General features: G+C 44.8%; 1 protein-coding gene across 1 annotated transcript; it reads left to right on the top strand.

The window, feature by feature from the left end:
• Positions 1-853: 853 nt before the first annotated feature.
• LOC140117107 (uncharacterized) lies at positions 854-17,566 on the top strand. The gene is made up of 11 exons (XM_072133541.1): positions 854-1,237; positions 1,718-1,858; positions 3,084-3,230; positions 3,384-3,509; positions 7,425-7,571; positions 10,060-10,209; positions 10,887-11,033; positions 15,324-15,617; positions 15,854-15,997; positions 16,921-17,058; positions 17,452-17,566. The coding sequence occupies exons 1-11, from the start codon at positions 1,165-1,167 to the stop codon at positions 17,457-17,459; spliced, it is 1,515 nt and encodes a 504-aa protein (XP_071989642.1). The 5' UTR covers positions 854-1,164; the 3' UTR covers positions 17,460-17,566.
• Positions 17,567-23,856: the final 6,290 nt, after the last annotated feature.

Genomic DNA, 23,856 nt, shown 5'->3' with positions numbered 1-23,856 from the left:
CTAACATAAATGGTACGTATAGTACATACAGTATACCTTCCTATGTGTTGGCAGGGGTGTTGCACATCATTACTATGGTAACAGAGTAAGAAAGTCTGTTAGATCATCACTGGGAGCAGAGAATAAGAGGGAGGAGCTGTTACTGAGAACTAAAGGATCATGGGACTTGTAGTTTCCAGTGGCGAACATCTTGGTGATAACCCCGCTTACTTTACAGAAGCCATAAAATGTTGTGAATCATAAAATCAAACTATTTAAGCTCCATTTTGTGACTAATGACATTGTTTTGTTGTATTAATTTATTTATAGAATTATGGGTTTTTGTATCAAACGTTCATATTCCGGAACACCCCTTTAAGGATGGACAGATCCATGTGACGAGGACACAGAGACCTGTACATGGGGACACACAATACAGCGGAGTCTCAGAGTCCTAAATCTAAGGGACTGACGCCTCATCTACAGGAACTAATACTGGTCATAAGAGAGGGGCTAATACTGGTCATAAGGGAGGAGCTAATACTGGTCAAAAGGGAGGGGTGAATACTGGTCATAAGGGAGGGGCTAATACTGGTCATAAGGGAGGAGCTAATACTAGTCAAAAGGGAGGGGCTAATACTGGTCAAAAGGGAGGGGCTAATACTGATCAAAAGGGAGGGGCTAATACTGGTCATAAGGGAGGGGCTAATACTGGTCATAAGGGAGGGGCTAATACTGGTCATAAGGGAGGGGCTAATACTGGTCATAAGGGAGGGGCAGGAGAAAAATAAGAATAGACACGGTTTAACCCCAAAAAGAAGAACCTTTGTCAATAATTGTATCCCCTGGGAAATATAACAGTGTCACATCAGCACATTATTACCTCTAATTTAATTGTACACATATTTTTGGGTCCGTCCCTGGTGGTAGCAGTTATGTCTATCGGTGTTTCCAGACACAGGGAGATAATTCCAGCAGATATTAGTCGGATGTGTCTCATCTCTAGGAAAGTACAAGGCGACCTGCACACAGAGGTCTGTCCGTGCCACGTCACATCAGCCTTCGCAGGCGTCTTCTTCATCCTCCTCTTCTGAGCTTCAGTCACAAGCTTCATATATATCACTGCCAATAAAGCCAACAGAGCGTAGATATAAGGAGATCCCAACACTGCAAGAGAGAAGAGCAATGGGAGGTTTCACCGTCTGCTGGGTGGTCTCCATCCTCATCCTGGGGGCAGACGCCTACTTACCTGTCAGCTGTAAGTGTCACATATACATAGAAGGCAGAAAACATTTACCAATAAGAAGAAAGGGGTCGGTTACATGTTATGTTTGTTCTCTTCGTGTTTGCGTGGGTTTCCTCCGGGTACTCCGGTTTCCTCCCACACTCTAAAGTATACCGTTAGGTTGTTTAGATTGTGAGCCCCATGAGAACAGAGATCAAATTGTCAAGCTTTGTGCAGCGCTGCGTAATCTGTAGGAGCTATATAAATAAAGAATTATTATTATTATGTGCAGAGATTGATCGGAGATATAATTTCAATGTAAATTGTGTAATACTTTATGTGTCCTCTTGGGGCGCTGCTAGAACATTTCTGATCCACTGCTAAGACACTCTGCAAATTCCATCTGATGCCTGGGGGGGTCGTGCAGTGTGACCCCATGTTATATATGTGTAGCCTGAGAGTAATGGAAATGTGTATAATCTATAAGAAGGTTCTTCCTCTTCTCCAACACAGATAAATGTGGGGTGCAGCCCAAATACAGGAAAGATTGTGGATACATCGGAATAACAAGAGAACAGTGTGTGAGGAGGGGCTGCTGCTTTGATGATTTGAAACCTGACAGCTTTAATTGTTACACTCCATGGAAATTTGATGGTGATGTATCTATCTATCTATCTATCTATCTATCTATCTATCTATCTATCTCATATCTATCTATCTATCTATCTCCTATCTATCTATCTCATATCTATCTATCTCCTATCTATCTATCTATCTATCTCATATCTATCTATCTCCTATCTATCTATCTATCTATCTCATATCTATCTATCTATCTATCTATCTATCTATCTATCTATCTATCTCATATCTATCTATCTCCTATCTATCTATCTATCTCCTATCTATCTATCTATCTATCTATCTATCTATCTATCTCATATCTATCTATCTATCTATCTATCTATCTATCTATCTATCTATCTATCTATCTCATATCTATCTTCTATCTATCTATCTATCTATCTATCTATCTATCTATCTCATATCTATCTATCTATCTATCTATCTATCTATCTATCTATATATCTCCTATCTATCTATCTATCTATCTCCTATCTATCTATCTATCTATCTATCTATCTCATATCTATCTATCTATCTATCTATCTCATATCTATCTATCTATCTATCTATCTATCTATCTATCTATCTCATATCTATCTATCTATCTATCTCATATCTATCTATCTATCTATCTATCTATCTATATCCTATCTATCTATCTATCTATCTATCTATCTATCTCATATTTATCTCATATTTATCTCATATCTATCTAATATCTATCTATCTATCTATCTATCTCCTATCTATCTATCTATCTCATATCTATCTATCTATCTATCTATCTATCTATCTATCTATCTATCTATCTATCTATCTATCATCTATCTATCTATCTATCTATCTATCTATCTCATATCTATCTATCTATCTATCTATCTCATATCTATCTATCTATCATCTATCCTACTCAAGTCAAATCTTTCTATGTCTATTAAAACAAATAGTTTTAGTTTTATTTAAAGGATTGAAATGCTGCACATCTATCCATGTCTTCCTCGGGGATGTGTACTGTATCTGTCCTTGGAGTTTATCAGACTTCTAGCTGTATAATTTTAGTTGCCTTCAGCCACCAGTAGGGGGAGCTCACTACATATGTAATTATACATGTGTATACATTGTATACGTTGAGCTCCACCTGGTGTTACGAGGTCTTTGAAGAGGCAACCTTCCACCATGGACCACATAGTAGACTACGGTAGGTACACCAGCACTGTGATTATACACTTACCTTGCTTTTCTCTTATCAAAGCCCCGAAGTGTAATCCAGACAACCCTAAAGCCAGAGTAGACTGCGGTTATTACAGAATCACACAGAAGGAGTGCACAGACAGAGGATGCTGCTATGACTCAAGTGCTCCCGAGGGCCCTTGGTGTTATCACCCCGGAATACCAGCAGGTAAGTGCAGCAGTAACATACAGATCCCAGGAACTACAGCTCCGCAGCCACTTTATGAAGCCGTGCACCCGGATATCTGATAATGATATTATGTGGGGATCTGATCACTTCCTGGTGAATTTGAGAGAAGCTTCTGCCTCTCCCCTTGTACAGATAAGTGCGCGGTACAGTTCAGGGATACTTGTGGATACAACGGAATTCCAAGAGACGAGTGTATAACGAAGGGGTGCTGCTTCGACAACTCCAAACCCGGCTCCTCCTCCTGGTGTTTTTATCCAAGTAAGTTTTAAGATGCCATATAGAGAGTAATATCCAGTCCTTAGTCACTAAGATATAATATCTATCTGTAACCCATTGAAAACAGGAGTATTATCATTAGAGATGGGCAAATTTTCCAAAAATTAGATTTGTCGAGTTCACAGAATTTTCGGTTGAAATTTGATTTGTCCCAAATTAAGTTAAAAAACAGGTATTTCCTGGCTGCAGAGCGCCTGTAGGGTGTTGTAGAAGGTTGTGTTATGATTAAATATGCATAGGGAGCGTGGTTTGGTCTTTAAACAATGCTGTGTTTTAGTGTGACACGCACATGACAGCCGCGGCTCTTAGAATCGCTTCACTCTTCACTTCCATGGAAAGCCCCCAAAAAGATGTCGGCAGTAATTTTGCATTGACGTCACTGATCCTTTTTCCTTCTTTTCATGTGTCAGTGTCCTCTTTCAATCGGTCAATAATCCATCAGTATTGCTAAAGCCAAAAACAAACAGGAGTGGATCCAAAACAAAGATGAGCAGCAAATGGGATACTTGCATGTCCTCTGTGTTCTGTATCCACTCCTGCTTTTGACTATCAATCCTGAAGCTTTTCATCCTTCTGACAGATGAAATGAAGGGGAAAACCAAACATAGTGGCAATGTCATGGAGTGGTGGAGGGTGAAAACAGCATTATGGAAATCACAGGGTGTTCCAGGGAGACAGCGGTCAGTTGGCAGCAGCATGAGTAGGCCGCAGAGTGGCACAATGACAAACTACGTGTGGAGGTGGCGGCAGCAGCATCATGAGGTCATAGAGTGGCACAATAACAAATTCTGGAGCTGGCAGCAACATGGTAGGCCACAGTGTGGCACAATGACAGTGTATGGAGGCGGTGGCAGTAGCATGAGGTCAAAGAGTGGCACAATAACAAATTCTGGAGCTGGCAGCAACATGGTAGGCCACAGTGTGGCACAATGACAGTGTATGGAGGCGGTGGCAGTAGCATGAGGTCAAAGAGTGGCACAATAACAAATTCTGGAGCTGGCAGCAACATGGTAGGCCACAGTGTGGCACAATGACAGTGTATGGAGGTGGTGGCAGTAGCATGAGGTCAGAGAGTGGCACAATGACAAATTCTGGACCTGGCAGCAACATGGTAGGCTACAGTGTGGCACAATGACAGAGTGTGGAGGTGGCGGCAGCAGGAGGTCAGAGAGTGGCACAATCACAGTGTGTGTAGGTGGGTGGTAGCAGTAGCAGCAGCCTGAGGCCAGAGCACAATGACAAATTCTTGTTGTTTCAGCAACATGGCAGGCCGCAGTGTGGCACAATGACAGAGTGTGGAGGTGCCGGCAGGCGTCATGGCTGATCTAATCTGATGCATTAGGCATTGGTGAGTTGAAATCCTGGCCGATCCAAGCCTGATTCATCTTGACAAAGGTAAGCCTCTCCAGATTACGGGTTGACAAGCGGGTTCTCCTTGGGGTAACAATGGCCCCCGCCACACTGAACACCCGCTCTGATGCCACAACTTTGGCCGGGCAGGACAGCTTCTCTACTGCAAGTTGCGGCCAGTTCATGCGATCCTCTACCTGAGGTGGTAAAGTGCTGTCCAAGTAGGCCACCACCTGCTGGTGCAGGATCTGCTCCATGTCCTGCTGCTGCTAGTGGAGGCTACCCTCCTCACTAGGCGGGGGCAGGAAGCTCAAAAAGGAATCCAGACTTAAGCTGCTGCTGATGGAGCTGCTAATGCTCCTACCCCCCATCTCCCCACAGCAGCCGTGGCAGTAGTACATGAGCAATGACTGGCAGGAATCCCCCGGTCAGACCTGACAGAGGATGGACAATGGCGCACATAGGCAGCGGCCAACTGTCTGCACAGTATTTCTCTATAGTCGCTAGTTGTTCCTCCCTTGATATCTTGATATCTACTTTCTTGATATCTACTTTAGTAACAAAAAATAATTGAAATTTGGGGAATACAGAACCTCAAAGACGGACACCCTGGACTTTGAGCAAAAATCACTCCATCACCTACTGAGTACAAGCAGTCGGACCCTAGAGACAGCACATGCAGTGTGAAATGACGGGATTGCTTGTGGCCGCCTGTTTTTATAGGGCTGTGACATCACATAAGCCTGCCGGTCCCTGATTGGCTTACAGGTCTGCACATGTGATTGGGGGTGTTCCTTCCTTCTTCCCAGAGTTCTCTGCTCCATGTAACACAAAAATAAATACGTTCCCATGAATCAACATAAACTTCGGATTCGTGCCGAACCGAAGTTTTCCTGAAATTCGAAACGAATTCCACTTTGTTAGTATCAATTCGCCCATCTCTAATTATAATATCTAAATCCCTGCTTCACAAACACTACTAAAGTGTGCTCATACACATGTTCACACTACAACACAGCAGCTATAGAGGTAAGTGACCAGAGCTGCTGCACTCAGTGACATCACACTATAGTACAGCAGCTATAGAGGTAAGTGACCAGAGCTGCTGCACTCAGTGACATCACACTACAGCACAGCAGTTATAGAGGTAAGTACCCAGAGCTGCTGCACTCAGTGACATCACACTACAACACAGCAGCTATAGAGGTGAGTACCCAGAGCTGCTGCACTCAGTGACATCACACTACAGCACAGCAGCTATAGAGGTAAGTACCCAGAGCTGCTGTACTCAGTGACATCACACTACAACACAGCAGCTATAGAGGTAAGTACCCAGAGCTGCTGCACTCAGTGACATCACACTATAGTACAGCAGCTATAGAGGTAAGTACCCAGAGCTGCTGCACTCAGTGACATCACACTACAGCACAGCAGCTATAGAGGTAAGTACCCAGAGCTGCTGTACTCAGTGACATCACACTACAACACAGCAGCTATAGAGGTAAGTACCCAGAGCTGCTGCACTCAGTGACATCACACTACAGCACAGCAGCTATAGAGGTAAGTGACCAGAGCTGCTGCACTCAGTGACATCACACTACAACACAGCAGCTATAGAGGTAAGTGACCAGAGCTGCTGCACTCAGTGACATCGCACTACAACACAGCAGCTATAGAGGTAAGTACCCAGAGCTGCTGCACTCAGTGACATCACACTACAGCACAGCAGCTATAGAGGTAAGTACCCAGAGCTGCTGCACTCAGTGACATCACCTTAGACCAGTACAGACCAGGTCCAGTGTCTGAGTTGTGCAGCAGAAAACACTAGTGATGGGAATACCGGCTCTTCTTAGTGAGCTGGATCATTAGGCTTCACTCACTAAGATGAGCCGGCTCTTCTGTCTCCTGAACGACTCCCAATTAAACATATAACAGGGAGCCGCAGGCCAGTTAGATGCCCTACACCAATCCACTATTAACCCGATATTATCGGGTTAAAGTGGGTGTGGTGATCTGGCTAGGGGCGGGGTTTAGTGAGCCAGCTCACGCTGTTCACGGGTTTGCATTGCTGAGAATAAACCGTTCATAGAGACTGTGGAATATGTGATATCTATCTGGGCCTTATATCCCGTAACTACACACCCTGAGTATCCTAAAAGAACTCGCCCCTGCTGGCCCAGCGTGGTCTGCCGTGTGGGGCTGTTACATATCTCGTAACTATCTAAGTAAAATCAGTCAATGTAAAATCTTTCTATCATCTATCTACATATTTACCTCTGTATATCTATAAAATATCAAAATCTCTCAAATCTAACAGTAGTTTATATATTATTTCTGTACATGGAGTTCAGTTCTCCTGACAAGTAAAATCTTAGCCATTTGCAGCCACCAGTAGGGGGAGCTCTCTGTATATACTTTTATAAATGTGCATACAGAGAGCTCCACCTAGTGGAGACAGTGTTATTAGGTGTAGGAGCAGAACTGCAGAGCAGCCTACAGTCGTTACACCAGGACTAGGACTGTACACTAAATTTGTTTTTCTCTTAGCCTCAAATTGTAACCCAGCCGAACCCCAAGCCAGAGTAGACTGCGGTTTTATAGGAATTTCGAGGAAGGAATGCGCAGACAGAGGATGCTGCTTCAGCTCAAGTGCTCCTGGAGCCCCACAGTGTTATCACCCCGGAATACAAGCAGGTAACACTTACCCCCCCATGTGTATTACTCTTATACAGAGGAGACGGAAGTCAATTTCCTCTAGCACCCTCCCATTTTTAGAAGAGGCGGGGCATTGGAAATGGGTGGAGCTTAGCACTTCTAAACTCCTATGACTGACTGATATTTGCGGGGGAGCTCCTGATGCAGACAGGTGCCAGACAGAAGTTTCAGAGAAAAGGGTAGAAAAAAACTGTCTGGGACGTGTTCACACTTATATCATCTAAAAAAAGGCAACACAATCCGGACAGTAAAGGTCTCACTTTAACACCACAAAGGGGGTGTCCCCATTTCATCAAATTAATGTCATTTTTTGGATTATAAAATGTTATTACGTTTCCTATATAACTTCTGTATCAATTCCTTAATATTTCCTTCCAGTGGACAAAAATCTGAGCATGGTCAGACAGGTGCATGGCTCGTTATATCACACAGGTGCACGGCACTTTATATCACACAGGTGCACGGCTCGTTGTTAAATAATATACTAATCTTTAAAATACTAATCATATAGATTGAGTGAAAGATCAGGACCATATATGGCCAGTACTTGAGTTGTATGAACATTCTTGATGTATACAATGGAAGGAAACAACCCCCAACCACATCCATATGACAAGTTAGCCTTTACCATATAAGGGTCTCTGTAGGTCCACTGGTCTTAGAGTAAGGGTCCTAGGAATGTTACCATATATGGTTGTGAACAAGGCCAATGGATGAATTTGACTTACAATGCAAGTCTATGGGAGTTTAGGGTTTAAAAAGGGTCCTATTCAAGGGGTCTGGGGGGAGCTTTACCTTGCACACACTGAGCTCTCTTCACACATCACACACACATTTTTGTATTTTGGGAAACTATTTTATTTTGCTTTTGAATTTTCTTATTGTCTCTTATTTTTGCTGTGTTATTTTATCCCTTTAAATACTTTGTAATATTTTTTTCTCTTTTGGTGCTAATTAAATCATTTTTATTCAACTTAAACTCTTATATTTTATCTGAGCTCACTCTCTGCATTTCTTGTCAAATCAAGAATTGCTAAGGACATTCAACACTCGTTATATCACACAGGTGCACGGCTCATTATATCACACAGATTCACAACTCGTTATATCACACAGGTGCACGGCTCATTATATCACACAGGTGCACGACTTGTTATATCACACAGCTGCACGGCTCGTTATATCACACTGGTGCACAGCTTGTTATATAACACAGTTGCGCGGCTCGTTATATCACACAGGTGCACGGCTCATTATATCACACAGTTGCATGGCTCGTTATATCACACAGTTGCATGGCTCGTTATATCACACAGGTGCACGGCTCGTTATATCACACAGGTGCACGGCTCGTTATATCACACTGGTGCGCGGCTCGTTATATCACACAGGTGCACGGCTCGTTATATCACACAGGTGCACGGCTCGTTATATCACACAGGTGCGCGGCTCGTTATATCACACTGGTGCACGGATTGTTATATCACACAGGTGCACGGCTTGTTATATCACACAGTTGCGCGGCTCGTTATATAACACAGGTGCACGGCTCGTTATATCACACAGGTGCACGGCTCGTTATATCACACAGGTGCACGGCTCGTTATATCACACAGGTGCACAACTTGTTATATCACACAGCTGCATGGCACGTTATATCACACAGGTGCACCTGTGTGACCATGGACAGATTGGAGCACATTTACTTACCAGTCCCTGGCGCGTTCCCTGATCCGGAATGTCCTACTGGAATGCATTGTGCGGAGATTGTGCGCCCGATATCCTGCATGTGTCCCTTCCCCGCTCAGGTCCCTGGAGTTCACCTTCTTCTTCCTGGTGCATGTAAGTGCATTGTCCGTGTATAATGCGCTGTGCAGGGAGTCACTAAGATCGTGCGCCCGATATCCTGCATGTGTCACTTCCTCGCTCAGGTCACGGAGTTCACCTTCTTCTTCCTGGTGCATGTAAGTGCTTGGCTAGCAACTCAATTTGAAACTTAAATCCCGCGCTCAGTCCGAATCCGTCGGATCGTCCTAGGGTCACCTCCCCTGATTTCTGTTGCATGGAAGCAGCGCCTATGCGCCACAATCTGATCGCGTGCGAAACAATCCCCTGCTAAATCCCTCTCCCAGCCATGCGAAACCCAATAAGCGGGACCTTAATAAATAAGCCCCATTCTGTCCACTGGAAGAATGACAGCAAGCAGAGATCTACAGAACAGTGAGGAATCGATACAGAAAGTATATTGGAAAATTGTATATGTTTTTATAATGCAACAATAATATTAATTTGATGAAATTGGAATATCCCTTTAAGTTTACAATTTATTATAATTTTTGTTCTATTTCCTATCAGGGGATGGACCAGATCTACCTATTATCCTAGATACAGGCCTCAGTGACCAGCATGTAGGTGCACACAGCGATGTATTACTGAGCGCTAGAGTAAATTTTGTTTTCCGTTTCAGTGCGAAATGATTGTGACAGCGTTTACCCCTTGTCAAGACCCCATTGTGGACCCCCCGGAGTGACCGCAGACCAGTGCAAACAGATTGGATGCTGCTTCGACAACACTGTAGAGCGGATGCCCTGGTGCTTCCAGCCTCTCATTAGGAAAGGTACCGGCTCCTCCTCACACGAGTTACTGGATTTCTATATAAATCTGATTAACGATATCTATTTCCAAGGAGACCACACCCACTTGTCCTATTGCTTATCCAATTTGGTAAACGAGAAAAAAATTTAATGGAAATCTCCCCATGATAAACCAGGGGCACTTACTCATTTATCCAGCACCAGGACTGTGGTATCAGCTTATATTTCTTATCCATGGCCTCCGCCCCTTCTAAAATCAACTTAATGAATTGTACTAATGAGCCACAAGGGCCCATCCATCCTGTAGCTTCACAGACTATTACACTGTGCAGGAGCACTTCTCCCCTCCCACTGTATGAGAATACATCAGACAGAAGTGACTGAGTCAGTGTAACAGCCAGTGAAGCTATAGTAAGATGGGCTCTGGTAACACCCCCAGAGTCCGTGTGGCTTATTAGTATCATTTTCTAAGTTGGTTCTAGAAGGAATTATGCCATGGAAACCAAATATAAGAAGATTGTCACTAGACAGAGTACCTGGATATGGTAAGTGTTCCTGGGTTACCATAATGGATTTTTGATGGTAGATTTCCTTTAAATAAGATGGTTATTATTAGATTGCAGTCTGATCCGCCTCACATTGTACTACAACTCCCAGCAAGTCACTTGCTCCATGACATGATATCCCTTCCCTCTTACAGAGACCATCCAGTGCGCTGTGATGTCTACACGGAGAGTGGACTGTGGGTTCTTTGGCATCAACAAAGAGCAATGTTACCTGAAGGGCTGCTGCTACGACTCTAGTTACCCAAATGCCCCCTGGTGTTTCTACCCGGACATTACTGATGGTAATTTATATATTTTATTTTGTTGAAGCAATTCTCCTTAAAGAGATTGGGAAGGAGCAATGCCGACACCGATGTTAAGTCACTTTCACTATATCACAATAGTCCTGGGGCCACATTTATCACTTGTTTTTTCTGTTGTTTTTGCGCCTTTTCGTTTAGGCGCACCGTTTTTGCGCCATTTTTGCGATTAAACGTCAAATTAGCCGCGCAGCTAAAATAACCACCTTTCCCTCATCTATCGTTCAATTCCAGATGTTTTGCTGCGCCTAATGATATTCATCACGTGCGACTTTTGCATTTAGGCACAAAAACGGGTGCAAAAACACTCCAGCCCGAAGGTGGCGTTATCTGAGAAGAAAGCACTGAGCCCCTTTGCAGAAGAGCTCATTTCTAGCAGCAGAGCTCAGCCAGACACTGGAATATATAATAGATACATTACAGACACTGCAGACACTGGAACATATAATAGATACATTACAGACACTGCAGACACTGGAACATATAATAGATACATTAAATACACTGCAGACACTGGAACATATAATAGATACATTAGATACATTAGATACACTGCAGACACTAGAACATATAATAGATACATTAGATACATTACAGACACTGGAACATATAATAGATACATGAGATACTCTGCAGACACTGGAACATATAATAGATACATTAGATACATTACAGACACTGGAACATATAATAGATACATTAGATACATTACAGACAGGAGCTGCAGCCTCTATTTACAGTTCATCACCTTCTATTTACAAAACATTCTGCAAAACCTGAGCTCACAGCAAGAGCAAGAGAAGTTTGCACAAGTTTGCAGATACTACAGACAAGTGTCCCCCATGTAATTCTGCACAGTGTCTGAGGGGGATACTGTGCAGAATTACAGGGGGGCAGCAGGAGACCAGCACTGGGGGATCCCCTCCAGGAGAAGCCCCTGCTGAGGAGGTCACTGGGTGCTGGGTGTCACACACCTGGGTGCTGCTGAGGAGGTCACTGGGTGCAGGGTGTCACACACCTGGGTGCTGCTGTGAGTGTTATCTTCATTCTGGGCTGTGGGAGAAGCAGAGAGGAGCTTGTAGCAGGATCACATGTAAGTGCCCGAATCTAACATTGCGCCTAAACTGTGTTAAAGTAAAGTGATTAATAAGAGGCAGAAAATATACTTATCACAGATGGTTGTAGCTTGTGATAATTCTGGCAAAACAGTGCGCCCGAATTTAGGCGCAACTACTACACTTAGGCGCACAGAAGTGATAAATGTGGCCCCTGGGCTGCAAAAAAACCAAGATGATGGGAGTGGATTTGCAGCATTTGGGAGTAATAGAGGATGATGGGAGTGGATATATAGAAGATGGAAGTAGTAGTGGATGAATGAAGTGGAGCAGTTGGGATTTGTAGTGGAGTAAAACTGCTGGGAATGACTATTTTTTACCTGATTAGAACACATCTTTCTCTCTTGTTACCAGTGACCATTCTGTAAGAAGATTTGGCGCAGTCACTGTTGACCCCATGACTGACCCCGGACTCCACCTCTGATAATGTTCTCCATTCTGTATTTACAGTGGAGTGTGTATATCCCTCATAAATAATGCAATAAATAATAAATAGTAAACAATACAATATACATTCAGTCTGTAGTATTGTCTTGATTTTTTTAAACATTTTATGAAATCAAAGTTGTCAGCAGGTGTGACCATAGAGACTGCAGCAAGTGTTACCGTTTGTGTTATCCCTGGAGATGTGTACTCAGACCTGTATGGATGTTGTGAGTAGCAGCCGTGTAATTTCCGGCATAATGGGTCATTACTAAATTCAGCCCTGATTAGTATTCTGGTTGGTTATAGGGGCCTGACCAGCGCTCCCATGCCACCTGTAAACTACTGTCACCTTTTACACATGTATTCCATCCTGTCTGTCACTAGGGAATTAATTTAACCCGTTAAGGCCCTTTCCCGTTTTTTCATTTCCATTTTTCACTCCCCACCTTCAAAAATCTATAACTTTTTTATTTTTACACGTAAAAAGCTATGTGACGGCTCGTTTTTTGCGTAATAAATTGCACTTCATAGTGATCGCATTGAATATTCCATGCCATGTACTGGGAAGCAGGAAAAAAATTCCAAATGCAGTGAAAATGGTGAAAAAACGCATTTGTGTCGTATTCTTGTGGGCTTGGATATTACGTCTTTCACTTCACGCCACAAATGACATGTCTAATTTATTCTTTGGGTCAGTACGATTACAGGGATACCAAATTTGTATAGGTTTTATAATGTTTTCATACGTTTACAAAAATTAAAACCTCATGAACAAAATTTTTTTTTTATTTTGCCGTCTTCTTGTGCTTATAACTTTTCCATACTTCGTTGTATGGAGTTGAGGGTGGTGTCATCTTTTGCGACTTTTGATGATGTTTTCAATGATATTATTTTTAGGACTTTGCGACCTTTTGATCACTTTTTATAGAATTTTTTATTTTTTTTTAAATGGCAAAAAAGTGCCAGTTTTGACTTTGGACGCGATTTTCCGTTACGGGATTAAACGCAGTGAAAAACCGTTATTATATTTTGATAGATCGGGCATTTTCGGACGCGGCAATACCTAATGTGTTTATGATTTTTACTGTTTATTTATATTTATATCAGTTCTAGGGAAAGGGGGGTGATTTGAATTTTTAGGTTTTTTTATTATATTTTTTTTATTTTTATTTTTACTATTTTTCAGACTCCCTAGGGTACTTTAACCCTAGGTTGTCTGATCGATCCTACTATATACTGCCATACTACAGTATGGCAGTATATGGGGATTTTACTCCTCATACATTACAATGTGCTGATAGCACATTGTAATGAATGGGTTAACCCGAAGTAGCTTCGGGTCTTCGTGAGACCCGAAGCTACTATGGCGACGGATCGCCGCTCTCCGATGACGTCACGGGGAGCAGCGATCCTCGGAAAGCTTTGCCGGCGGCGATCAGCAAGAAAACACCCGTGATCGGTGCCGGCACCAATCGCGGGTGTTACCGGTAAGCCTTTGCTGCAATATGCAGCAGAGACTTACTGGCTATGGAGAGGGCTCGGCCCGCGATACACGGCTGGCGGTTGTGAACCGGTTAATATTTATTTTACGTTGAAACACTTGTTATCTCCCAGCAGAAGCCCAAGCTGTGATTTGTTTGCAGCTCTTGGAATGAGCCCTGCAAGAATCTTTAAATAGGAGCTCATTCCAACTTTCTGGGTTTTTGGTTTGTCTTGGATCGCAGGCACACCCGTGTCCCTCCGTGTGCCCCTGCAGCTGCCGGAGATCAGGACTCACCTGTCCCGCCTTCTGCTCTCCTCAGACTGCGCGCACCGGCTGTCAGAAATTTAAAGGGACAGCTCCACCTCTAATAATCAGCACCTTCCTTCCCCGACAGATCTTTGTGCTTGCACCATTGAGAAAGCTTCCTTGCCACATTCCTGAGTATTCCTGTGTTCCAGTAAGTTCCTGCTCCTAATTCCTGTGTTGCCGTGCTCCTTTGTTGCCATGTTCCCGTGTCCTGTGTTCCTGTATCCCATGTGCCTGTGTTCCCGTTCCCATCTGCCTGGACATCACGTTGCTGACTCCGGATTGGATTGACCTTGCATCTCTGCCGCCTGCCCTGACCCTGTGCCTGACCGCGAGACTGTCTTCTGCTAAGGTACCTCGACCTCGGCTGCCACCGCGGGCTCTGTTGAAGACCAGGTGCCACTCAGATTCCAGTCCCAGGTGTCCGCTAGTACCACCTCCCGCAGTGGTCCAGAGGTTCCACTCATCCAGAATCCTGACATGGTTTTTGTATTTGTCATTGTGATGGTCATTGATTTCCTACATCTCTGTTACTGCTACAGAGATTGCTCTGGTGCTGCTAATGCAGCAGAGCCTACCTGGCTCCCCTGAATATAACTGGTTTAAGGCTGAAATACTTGCAAATTCCTGTGAATCATCTCCACCGCCAACCAATCCAACGCTTTGTGTGTCTGCCTGCAGTCATCAGCCTCTAAGTTACCACTGTTACACCAATACCAATAGATATATAACACAAGACATAGAATCAGCCAGATAGGAAAAGTAAATGTCCTCTCAGTATTTCACTGCTGAAAGACATACATGAGATTGAGTGTGTTTAAACCCAAATGGGAGCAGGGAGAGAGGTAAGTATCAGCTGTCTATTATATTTAATTCCTCCCTGCCATATGAAACTGGAAATGTAGCAGTTATGTCTATCGGTGTTTCCAGACACAGGGAGATAATTCCAGCAGATATTAGTCGGATGTGTCTCATCTCTAGGAAAGTACAAGGCGACCTGCACACAGAGGTCTGTCCGTGCCACGTCACATCAGCCTTCGCAGGCGTCTTCTTCATCCTCCTCTTCTGAGCTTCAGTCACAAGCTTCATATATATCACTGCCAATAAAGCCAACAGAGCGCAGATATAAGGAGATCCCAACACTGCAAGAGAGAAGAGCAATGGGACGTTACACTGTCTGCTGGGTGGTCTCCATCCTCATCCTGGGGGCAGACGCCGCCTACTTACCTGTCAACTGTAAGTGTCACAAATACGTAGAAGTATGTGCAGGGATTAACAACAGAAATAATTGTAATGTACATTGTGTAATAGTTTATTTACCTTGTTAGAAATGTTCTTCTGCTCAGTCACATTGCAAAATCCATCTGATGCCTGGGGGGTCGTGCAGTGTGACCCCATGTTATATATGTGTGGCCTGAGAGTAATGTGTATAATGTGATGTACAAGAAGGTCCTGTCTCTCCTGTGACACAGATAGTTGTGCGGTGCAGCCTGGTTTAAGAAATGAATGTGGATACAAAGGAATCACAGCAGACGAGTGCGTGAAGAAGAAGAACTGCTGCTTCGATAATTCGGAACCGGACAGCATCAGGTGTTACGCTCCATGGGCACCTAAAGGTGACGTATAATCTCATATCTATGTGTAGTGATATCTGGGAAAAGCTGGAGCTTATGTTAGACTGAGCGCTAGGATGGATAGAAGGAGAATAGAGGGAGAGAAGGGGCTGAGAAACAAGTGGAGCCTAGAGGTCACAAGGCATCGAGGTCATGGGGCGGCTTCTCTCTAGAGTCCAATGTCGTAGTGACCACGATTGAACGATGAAACAATTGTTCCAAAATCTTTTGATCTCTCCGTCACTCAGAGCCTGGTCATGTGCACTGCACCTGTAATAGTAGTTTCTATATTATATGTGTACATGGAGCGCAGTTCTTCCTCCCACCGTGGAGAACATAGTAATATCCTGTAGATAAGACAGGACTGGGATTTACTTGTTCCCATTAAAGTGAAATCCAGCCCAACCCAAAGCCAGATCGGACTCTGCTCTACAGAAATTAGTATCTTATGTCTGTACATGGAGCTCAGTTCTTCTGACCTCTAGTAGTATAAGATGAGCCTGCAGCCACCAGTAGGCTTTAACAGGCTGTTACACTGTACAGGAGCACATTTACCCTCCCCCTCTGCTGCCTCAGCACCTGCACCTCCCATTGTGTGAAATGACAAGAGGCAGAGGAAGTGCTGAGGGAGCAGAGAGGGTGGGGAGACAGTGTACAATCATGTGAAGCTACAGCATGGGCTCTAGTAACACCCCCCAGAGCCCTCCTGGCACACTAAAAGAATTTTAAAAATTGAAGGAGGTCATAGATAGCAAATAGTCACAGTGCCTGGATCCATGAGTAATGTCCCTGGTTTATCATGATGGATTTTGGTTGTAAATTTCCTGGGAGATGTTTATTATTAGATAAACATAAATGATAAGATTGTAGTCTGAGCAGCCTCACATTGTACTACCACTCCCAGCTAATTCCATTTCTTCCTACAGTGAAACTCCAGTGCCTTGTGCTGTCTCCACGGAGAGTGAGCTGTGGGATCAGCAAGGCCCAATGCAACCTGAGGGGCTGCTGCTACAACCGTAGTTACCCAACACCACCCTGGTGTTTCTACCCTGAACCTATTAATGGTAATTTATTTATTGTGTTCTGTGGATAGAGCTCCCCTTTAAGAGATTGGGAGTGGAGGGGCAGTGCTGAGAGTGATATTATTGTGCTATTTATATATTACAAAAGTCATATGCTACAAAAGTACTGGATGATGGGAGTGGATATACAGCAGGTAGAAGTAAGAGAGGATGATGGGAGTGGATATACAGCAGGTGGGAGTAATAGAAGTAGATGGGAGAGGCTATATAAACAATGGCAGTAGTAGTGGATGATGGGAGTGGATATATAAACAATGGCAGTAGTACTGGATGATGGGAGTGGATATGCAGCTGACACGAGTTGCAGTTAAGTAAAGCTGCTGGGAATGACTATTTCTTACCTGATTATAACACATCTTTCTCTCTTATTACCAGAGCAGTGATGTTTCTGTGGTGAGAAGATTTGGCGCAGTCACCGCTGACCTCATGACTGACCCCGGACTCCACTTCTGATAATATTCTCCATTCTGTATCCAGCAGTGCAGTGTGAACATCTCTTATTCACAATATAATTCATATTCAGTCTGCAACGTTGTCTTGCATTTTTTTTTAATTTTCTTCATTTAATGAAATCAAAGGTATCATCCGGTGAGACCATAGAGACTGCAGCCAGTGCTATGTATTGTCTGGGCAAAAAAGTGTGTTCAGACCCATGTGTAAGTTTTTAGTAGCAGCAGGACTGTGATATATGGATTTATATTCCAGGATTCTACTGGGTTCATGCGATTTTATTCATTTTGATTAGTTCATTAATGTATTCTAGGGCAACGAATGGGATTTAAATCTTTCATCTTTAAAATTTTTGGCATTCTTAAAATTTATTTTCAATTTTTACTACTTTTTCATGCTCTCTAGGGTGTTTTATACAATATACTGGTATACATCTGTAAGGTAATGTACAGGCAGTCCCCAGGTTACGTATAAAATAGGTTCTTTAGGTTTGTTCTTAAGTTAAATTTGTATGTAAGACGGAACTGTATATTTTAGAATTGTAACCCAAGCCAAAATTTTGGTTGCCATAAGAACCAGGATTAACAATAAATCTTAATTGCAGAAACTATTGGTACCCGATACAGCCGATTAATGTAGCCTGGGACTAAAGTAGAGTAAATTATCGACTCCTCAGTCACACATGTGTACTGCAAGGTCCAATCCCCAAAAGGGGAGAATAAAACAACTTGACCCTATTGGTTATAAGCACCAGGTGGATGGGAAAATCAAGCAACATATAATACACCAATAGTCGCCCGGCTGGCGACCAAAAAACTCTTTAACCACCAGGGCTAAAGTGAATGGTTAAAATGTAACCTTTATTATATATTCCTCATTAGGAACAGCTACACTGAAAATTTAAAAACACAGACAGACAGTGACTGAAATTGTAGTTGAAACATCCCCCACCGGGGCCTAGCCTTTTCTTGGGGCCTGGAGACAGCCGGGGCCCAGAATACAGGAGTGGCTGGCAGTTGCGGCCTAGGCACGCTAGTGTCACGGTGCTTGGTATGGGGAACCGGAGGGCTGTCCTACAGCCTGGCAGGTCTCCAGCAGGGTGGTGTGTGCAAGAAATTGTAGAGAGGGAGAGGCTGATGTACTGAATCTTCCTGGGGCAACCCCTTAGTGTCCGTAGTATGAATCCCTGGGTAATGGATGGGGAGCCTGTGGTGGTACAGCTGTATTCAGGGACCAGACCAAGGCAACATTGTGCAAAAGTAACTCACTGTTCTTTATTAGAACAACTGCAGGCAACGGGCCAACCGATTTCAGAACAGATGCCGGATTACTGGATGGATTCCGGATTACTGGAGTGGTCATGGAGAGAGGTCCTCAGGAGTAGTTCACCAGCCTGGTAGTAGGTGCAGGCTGGGAGGTAGCTGTGTCCAGTTATGGAAGCTGCAGCTTTGTCCTGGGATTAGCTTTGTGTCTGTGCTAGAGGTGCACTGACACTGTGTCTCTGGTCACTCAGTGTGTGTCCTGGAGGATGAGCTGAGGCCTAGGAGGTATGTATCAAGAGCACGTGTTCAAAGTTTTTTCTGGAACTCAAGAGCGGTTGCCCCTTCCTGTCCAGGGGTTTTATCATTCCCTGGTCAGGTGGTGCTCACTCTCCAATCACACTCCAGCTTACAGTTTGGAACATCATTAGATAACAAACATTACATAGTTGTAACCCTTGCCTGCCCAGGCAGAAACTACTGCTGCTAATTGCCTTTACAGAACTGTATTACCCTAAAAGTGAGTTGATCAGACTCCTACAGAGGGATACTACAGATAGAGGGCCTCATTCGCAAGCACTCCCTTGCCTACACATTGGCAGAGGTGTTGCATACCCCCAGAGCAATTGAAAGAGCCACCCACGGCTCGGCTATGAACCAGATGGGGAAAATGGACAGCCAAAGCTGGCCGGCAGTGTATGGCCTCCAGGGGGTCCATGCACGTAACAGCTGGTAGGGGTGTAGATGGTACAGGTTGCACTTACTGGAAATTTTGGCTATGTGCAGTGTAGGGGAAAAACCGCCCATGGTCCTGGCTACGGGCATCTATGTTGGTGTCGGACTGGGTACACAAAATACAATGAATATATGTGACAGTTAACACCCTTAAACCAACTGTTATGAGGAAATGGTGTGGTGTCATGTCCTGTAATCCGCTCCTTGCAGTAAAGTCTGACTATTTGTTTGAAAACTCTTCATCCCTGGCAAAAAATATAATACACATTTAGGTACATACAATACATACAGTACAGTGTTACCTGCTGTCTGACGGTCTTACCCTGGGTGTATGGCATCTAGGTGCTACTGGATGAACACCCCCGGTCCCCTAAGGACCCTCAGTTTACAGATACCATACAGTATGGAGCTCCAATTCTAGGTGTAAGCCTGCGGTCAGGATTTACATACAAAGAAAGTCCGACACAGCCATTCTACAGACCCTCAAAGCCTATGAAATGGTAAAGTGCAAACTCACAATAAAAGACAGTAGTGCAAACATCATGTAAAATGCAGATTGGCTTTAGCAGCCCAATGGGTAGATTACAAACATTACATGGGAATGGCTACTCAGGGTAGCAAGATAAATAATGTCTCTTTTCCTGTGGAGGAAAAGGCATTGGATATGCAAACAAAATGTCCATTCCTGAAAAAGAAAGGCATGCAGTGCAAAACATTGGAATAGCAACTTTTCCTCTATGGTAGTTGGCTAAGAGTATCAGAAGGCTGCAAGGAAAAGTCCATCTTCTGGGCACAGCCCTTGATGCGGGGAAAAGTACAGCAAACAAAGGGTCTCCTCTGGATATGGAGGGACAGAATACTTTGTAGATATGGTGGCTTTGTGCCAGCAGAGGTTGATGCTAACATAGCTTATATAAATGGTTGATAGTTCAAGGAAAGTCTCTTGACTTGTAATAAATAGGGGAAGAGTCTCAGGATAGTCTGATATAGGGTTTACAGGGCACAGCCCAACTAGGGTTAGCAGCAAAAACATATTTACAATAGCAAAGCACAGTACCTGTTAAGGGCTACAGCCCATCAGGGATTACTCTGTATCAGAGTTGTCTGAAGTAGCAGTGAGTACCTCAGGATCAGAGAAGCCGACATTCTTCAGCTTCCGACCTTTGTGGTGGGACAGCTGGTACTCTTGCAGGTACGCAGGAGCTTTCTCTTTTGTCTCCCGCTGAGATCTCCGGAGCTCCTGTTGGGAGAAAATCACCATTTCCCTGTCATCGTCTCCGGACTCAGGCACTGGAGCTGGAGTCACAGGCGCATCATCCGCCACAGGCAGCAGTATTGGAGACTGCAGCGGGGATGGTGACCTCTCCGGAGTAACACTCACTAGGGTAGAGACTACCGCACAGAATTGAGGCATAGTCACAAGTTCAAGAAAACTGGGGGTAGATGAACACAAAGAGTCTCTTGGAGTTGGAAACAGACATCTTGACACAGTGTTGAAGGGATGCAGGCATCTCTTCAGCCGGTTCCTGTGTACCCGTAGTGGTTGACAGTCTCCTCTTGAAATCTTGTAGACTTCAGGGGAGAGACTGTCCCTAACTAGGTATGGCTCATGCCCATCTAGCTTACTGGTGGGATGGTTGTTTCGCAGCCACACTTGTTCTCCGGAGGCAAGAGGTTCAGCGCAGGCATTGCGGTCAAAGTCTCTTTTTTGCTTGTCTCGGGCCTCCTCCACCCGAAGATCCACAATTTCTCATGTCCATGGATTCCATGTCCAAGGCCATATCGGCATTAGATAGTAGGGAGCAATTGGTGGCATTATTATACAGGTACATTAGTTCTGGTAAAAGTTTCGTCCAGTCAGCCCTTTTCGCAGGGGTCAGGGTCCACAGCATATTGATGAGAGTGTAGTTCATCTTTTAACAGAGTCCATTGCCCTGTGGATGGTAGGCTGTGGTTCTCAGCTTCTTGCAGCCTTAGAGGGTACACAGCTCCTGGAACACATGTGACTCACATGCGGTTCCCTGGTCTCCCGTAAGGGAGGATGAAACTCTTCCACAGGTCCACTGCGGTGGTCCTTGCGGAGAGGTCTCTGGTACGGCGACCACTAATTTAGTGTAATGGTTTATGATGGTCATGGCGTATGTGTGACCGGACCTGCTGGGTTCCAACTTCACATGATCCAGAGCCAAGATCTCCAGAGGATGTTGGCTCACAATGGGATATAGAGGGGCCCTTTGATTGTGTCGCTCTCATTGAGCAATTAGGAAGGCTGGGCATTCCCGGCACCAGGCCTCGATGTCGGGCTTCATGTTCACCCAGTAGAAGCGCCTTCGGAGGGTGGCTTCAGTCTTCTGAGTGCCAAAGTGTCCGGACTGGTCTTGGTACATATCCAGCACTATCTTGGCGTCCCTCCAGAGGCTCACAATCTGGTACAGCCGGTCATAGGTAATAGGATCCAGAGTTCTCCTTTTCAGCAGGCCCTGATGCATACTCAGAGTCTTCCTCTGGTGCCACAATTGGGACAATTCTTCTCCAACGAATCCCAGTTGTGGAGATCCTTCAGCACTTCAGGATAGCAGTTGCGGAGGACATTGGTACCTAGTACAAGGGAGAAGTTACCGTCTTCGGGCACTGATGTCATTACAACGCCCTGTCTGGTTAACACTGTGTCTCCAATTGTTAGTGTGGGTTCCTAGTAGCCGCAGATGGGTACAGTTTTCCCATTGGTAGCGATAATGTTAAAATAAGCCTTGGGAGGCTGTGTCAAGGAAGCTCCTCTTCGGTATCTCTCAAAGGTAGCACTGCGGAGGGTGATCACTTGAGAGCCGGTTTCAATTAAGGCCGGTAGGGTTACTCCGTTGATGGTCATATGAATCATGGGGCGAGTTCCCACAAACCTTGGCATCCAGTTGGAATCTCGGGGACATAGAGGTCCTTCCCTTGGAGAGCAGTTCTGTTGCAAGGCTAACACCTCTAACTGTTCCAGACGTTCTAGATGTTGTAATGTTGTAGTCAAGCAGGACACTTGATCCGCTAGTGTGGCAACTTCCTTATGCATCAGAGATTGGGAGGCCTGTTGTGCCGAACGGACAGCTGCGCAGATTCTTCGCCAATCAAGGATGCTGATTTCTCTTGTATTTAGGATGAAAGTTGTTCCTCAAGTACATCAATGGCCATCTCCTTAAATTCTAGGAAGGAAGAGTTAGGATGATGAAGGGCTAACATTTTCAGCTGACATTTGTGATGGTAAGAAATGCCATGAAGAAGTTGCTCTCTCAGGGTTTGGTCGGAATTCTCAGTCTCTTTGGGATCAAGGCGGATGATAGCCTTCCAGGTCTCCTGTAGGGAGAGGTCAAAGTCTCTGAGGGATTCTTGGGGCTTCTCTCTTTTTCCAAAGAACTGCTGCTTCAGCTCAGAGGCAGTACATTTTTCAAAGGTAGTGCGCAGCCTATTAAGGATTTGGGCCACATTTTGGCACTCTTCACGGGGCCAGAACTTGACTTCCCGAAAAACGGGTCCCTTTAACTGCCCGGTTAGAATGCCGACTTTCTGTTCTTCAGAGTGAAGGTAGCTAGCATCTTGGCTCTAAATTCGGAGAGAGTGTTTAATTTTCCTTTATAGTGGGGTAACCAGGGAGCCCCAAGATAGTAGGGCATAGTCAGGGACATAATGGTGGTGGCACTGGCTGCAATAGGTCAGGACAAGCTCTCTATTGAGGGTTTAGCATGCTCCGATACCCTGTGGAAGGCACGGGAGACAGGAGTTGCTCCAGTTCAGTGTCTTCATCTTGGGCTGACATGATTGGGCTGGTTTAGCGTTGGAAACAATCTCTACCCCCCTTTAACTTCCCCAGTGGTACTCACTCAGGATCACCCACAGTGATGGGACAGCTCCAGTGCAAGATGAATTCCGTTCCCGATGTCCGGCAGGCAGAAGGGGCACGGCAGTGATCAGCGGTGCTTTCTCCCGGTGGCAGGACACATACGTCGGCACTCCAGCTGATGCGCACCCGGTAAGCAGGTTCAGGCGCAGCCTGCGCTGAAATCCAAGAAGGCCAATTAACCCTCTTCGTTGCCGGGTGGTGATCGCCCCAGCTCCTCCAGAGTACTTTGCGCCACACGCGCAGTGGGCAGGCTTGGTGAGTCACCTAGATTTCCCGCCAGTAAAGGTTTTGGCGGGCTGGAGCTGAGCCACAAGCTTCCAGAGGTTATACTTTGGGTGCTGCAGCGCCTGATGTAGCAGGGCTGACAAAGTCTGGTTACAGGGCATTAACCTCCTGAGTCCTGGAGCGATGCTCGACAGCATGTGGGAAGCCAGAAAACACAGTCTATGTTGA

Source organism: Engystomops pustulosus, chromosome 2, assembly GCF_040894005.1.
Source record: "Engystomops pustulosus chromosome 2, aEngPut4.maternal, whole genome shotgun sequence".
Lineage (NCBI taxonomy): Eukaryota > Metazoa > Chordata > Amphibia > Anura > Leptodactylidae > Engystomops > Engystomops pustulosus.
The sequence above is the reverse complement of the archived record's forward strand: the minus strand, read 5'-3'. Positions and strand labels throughout refer to the sequence as shown.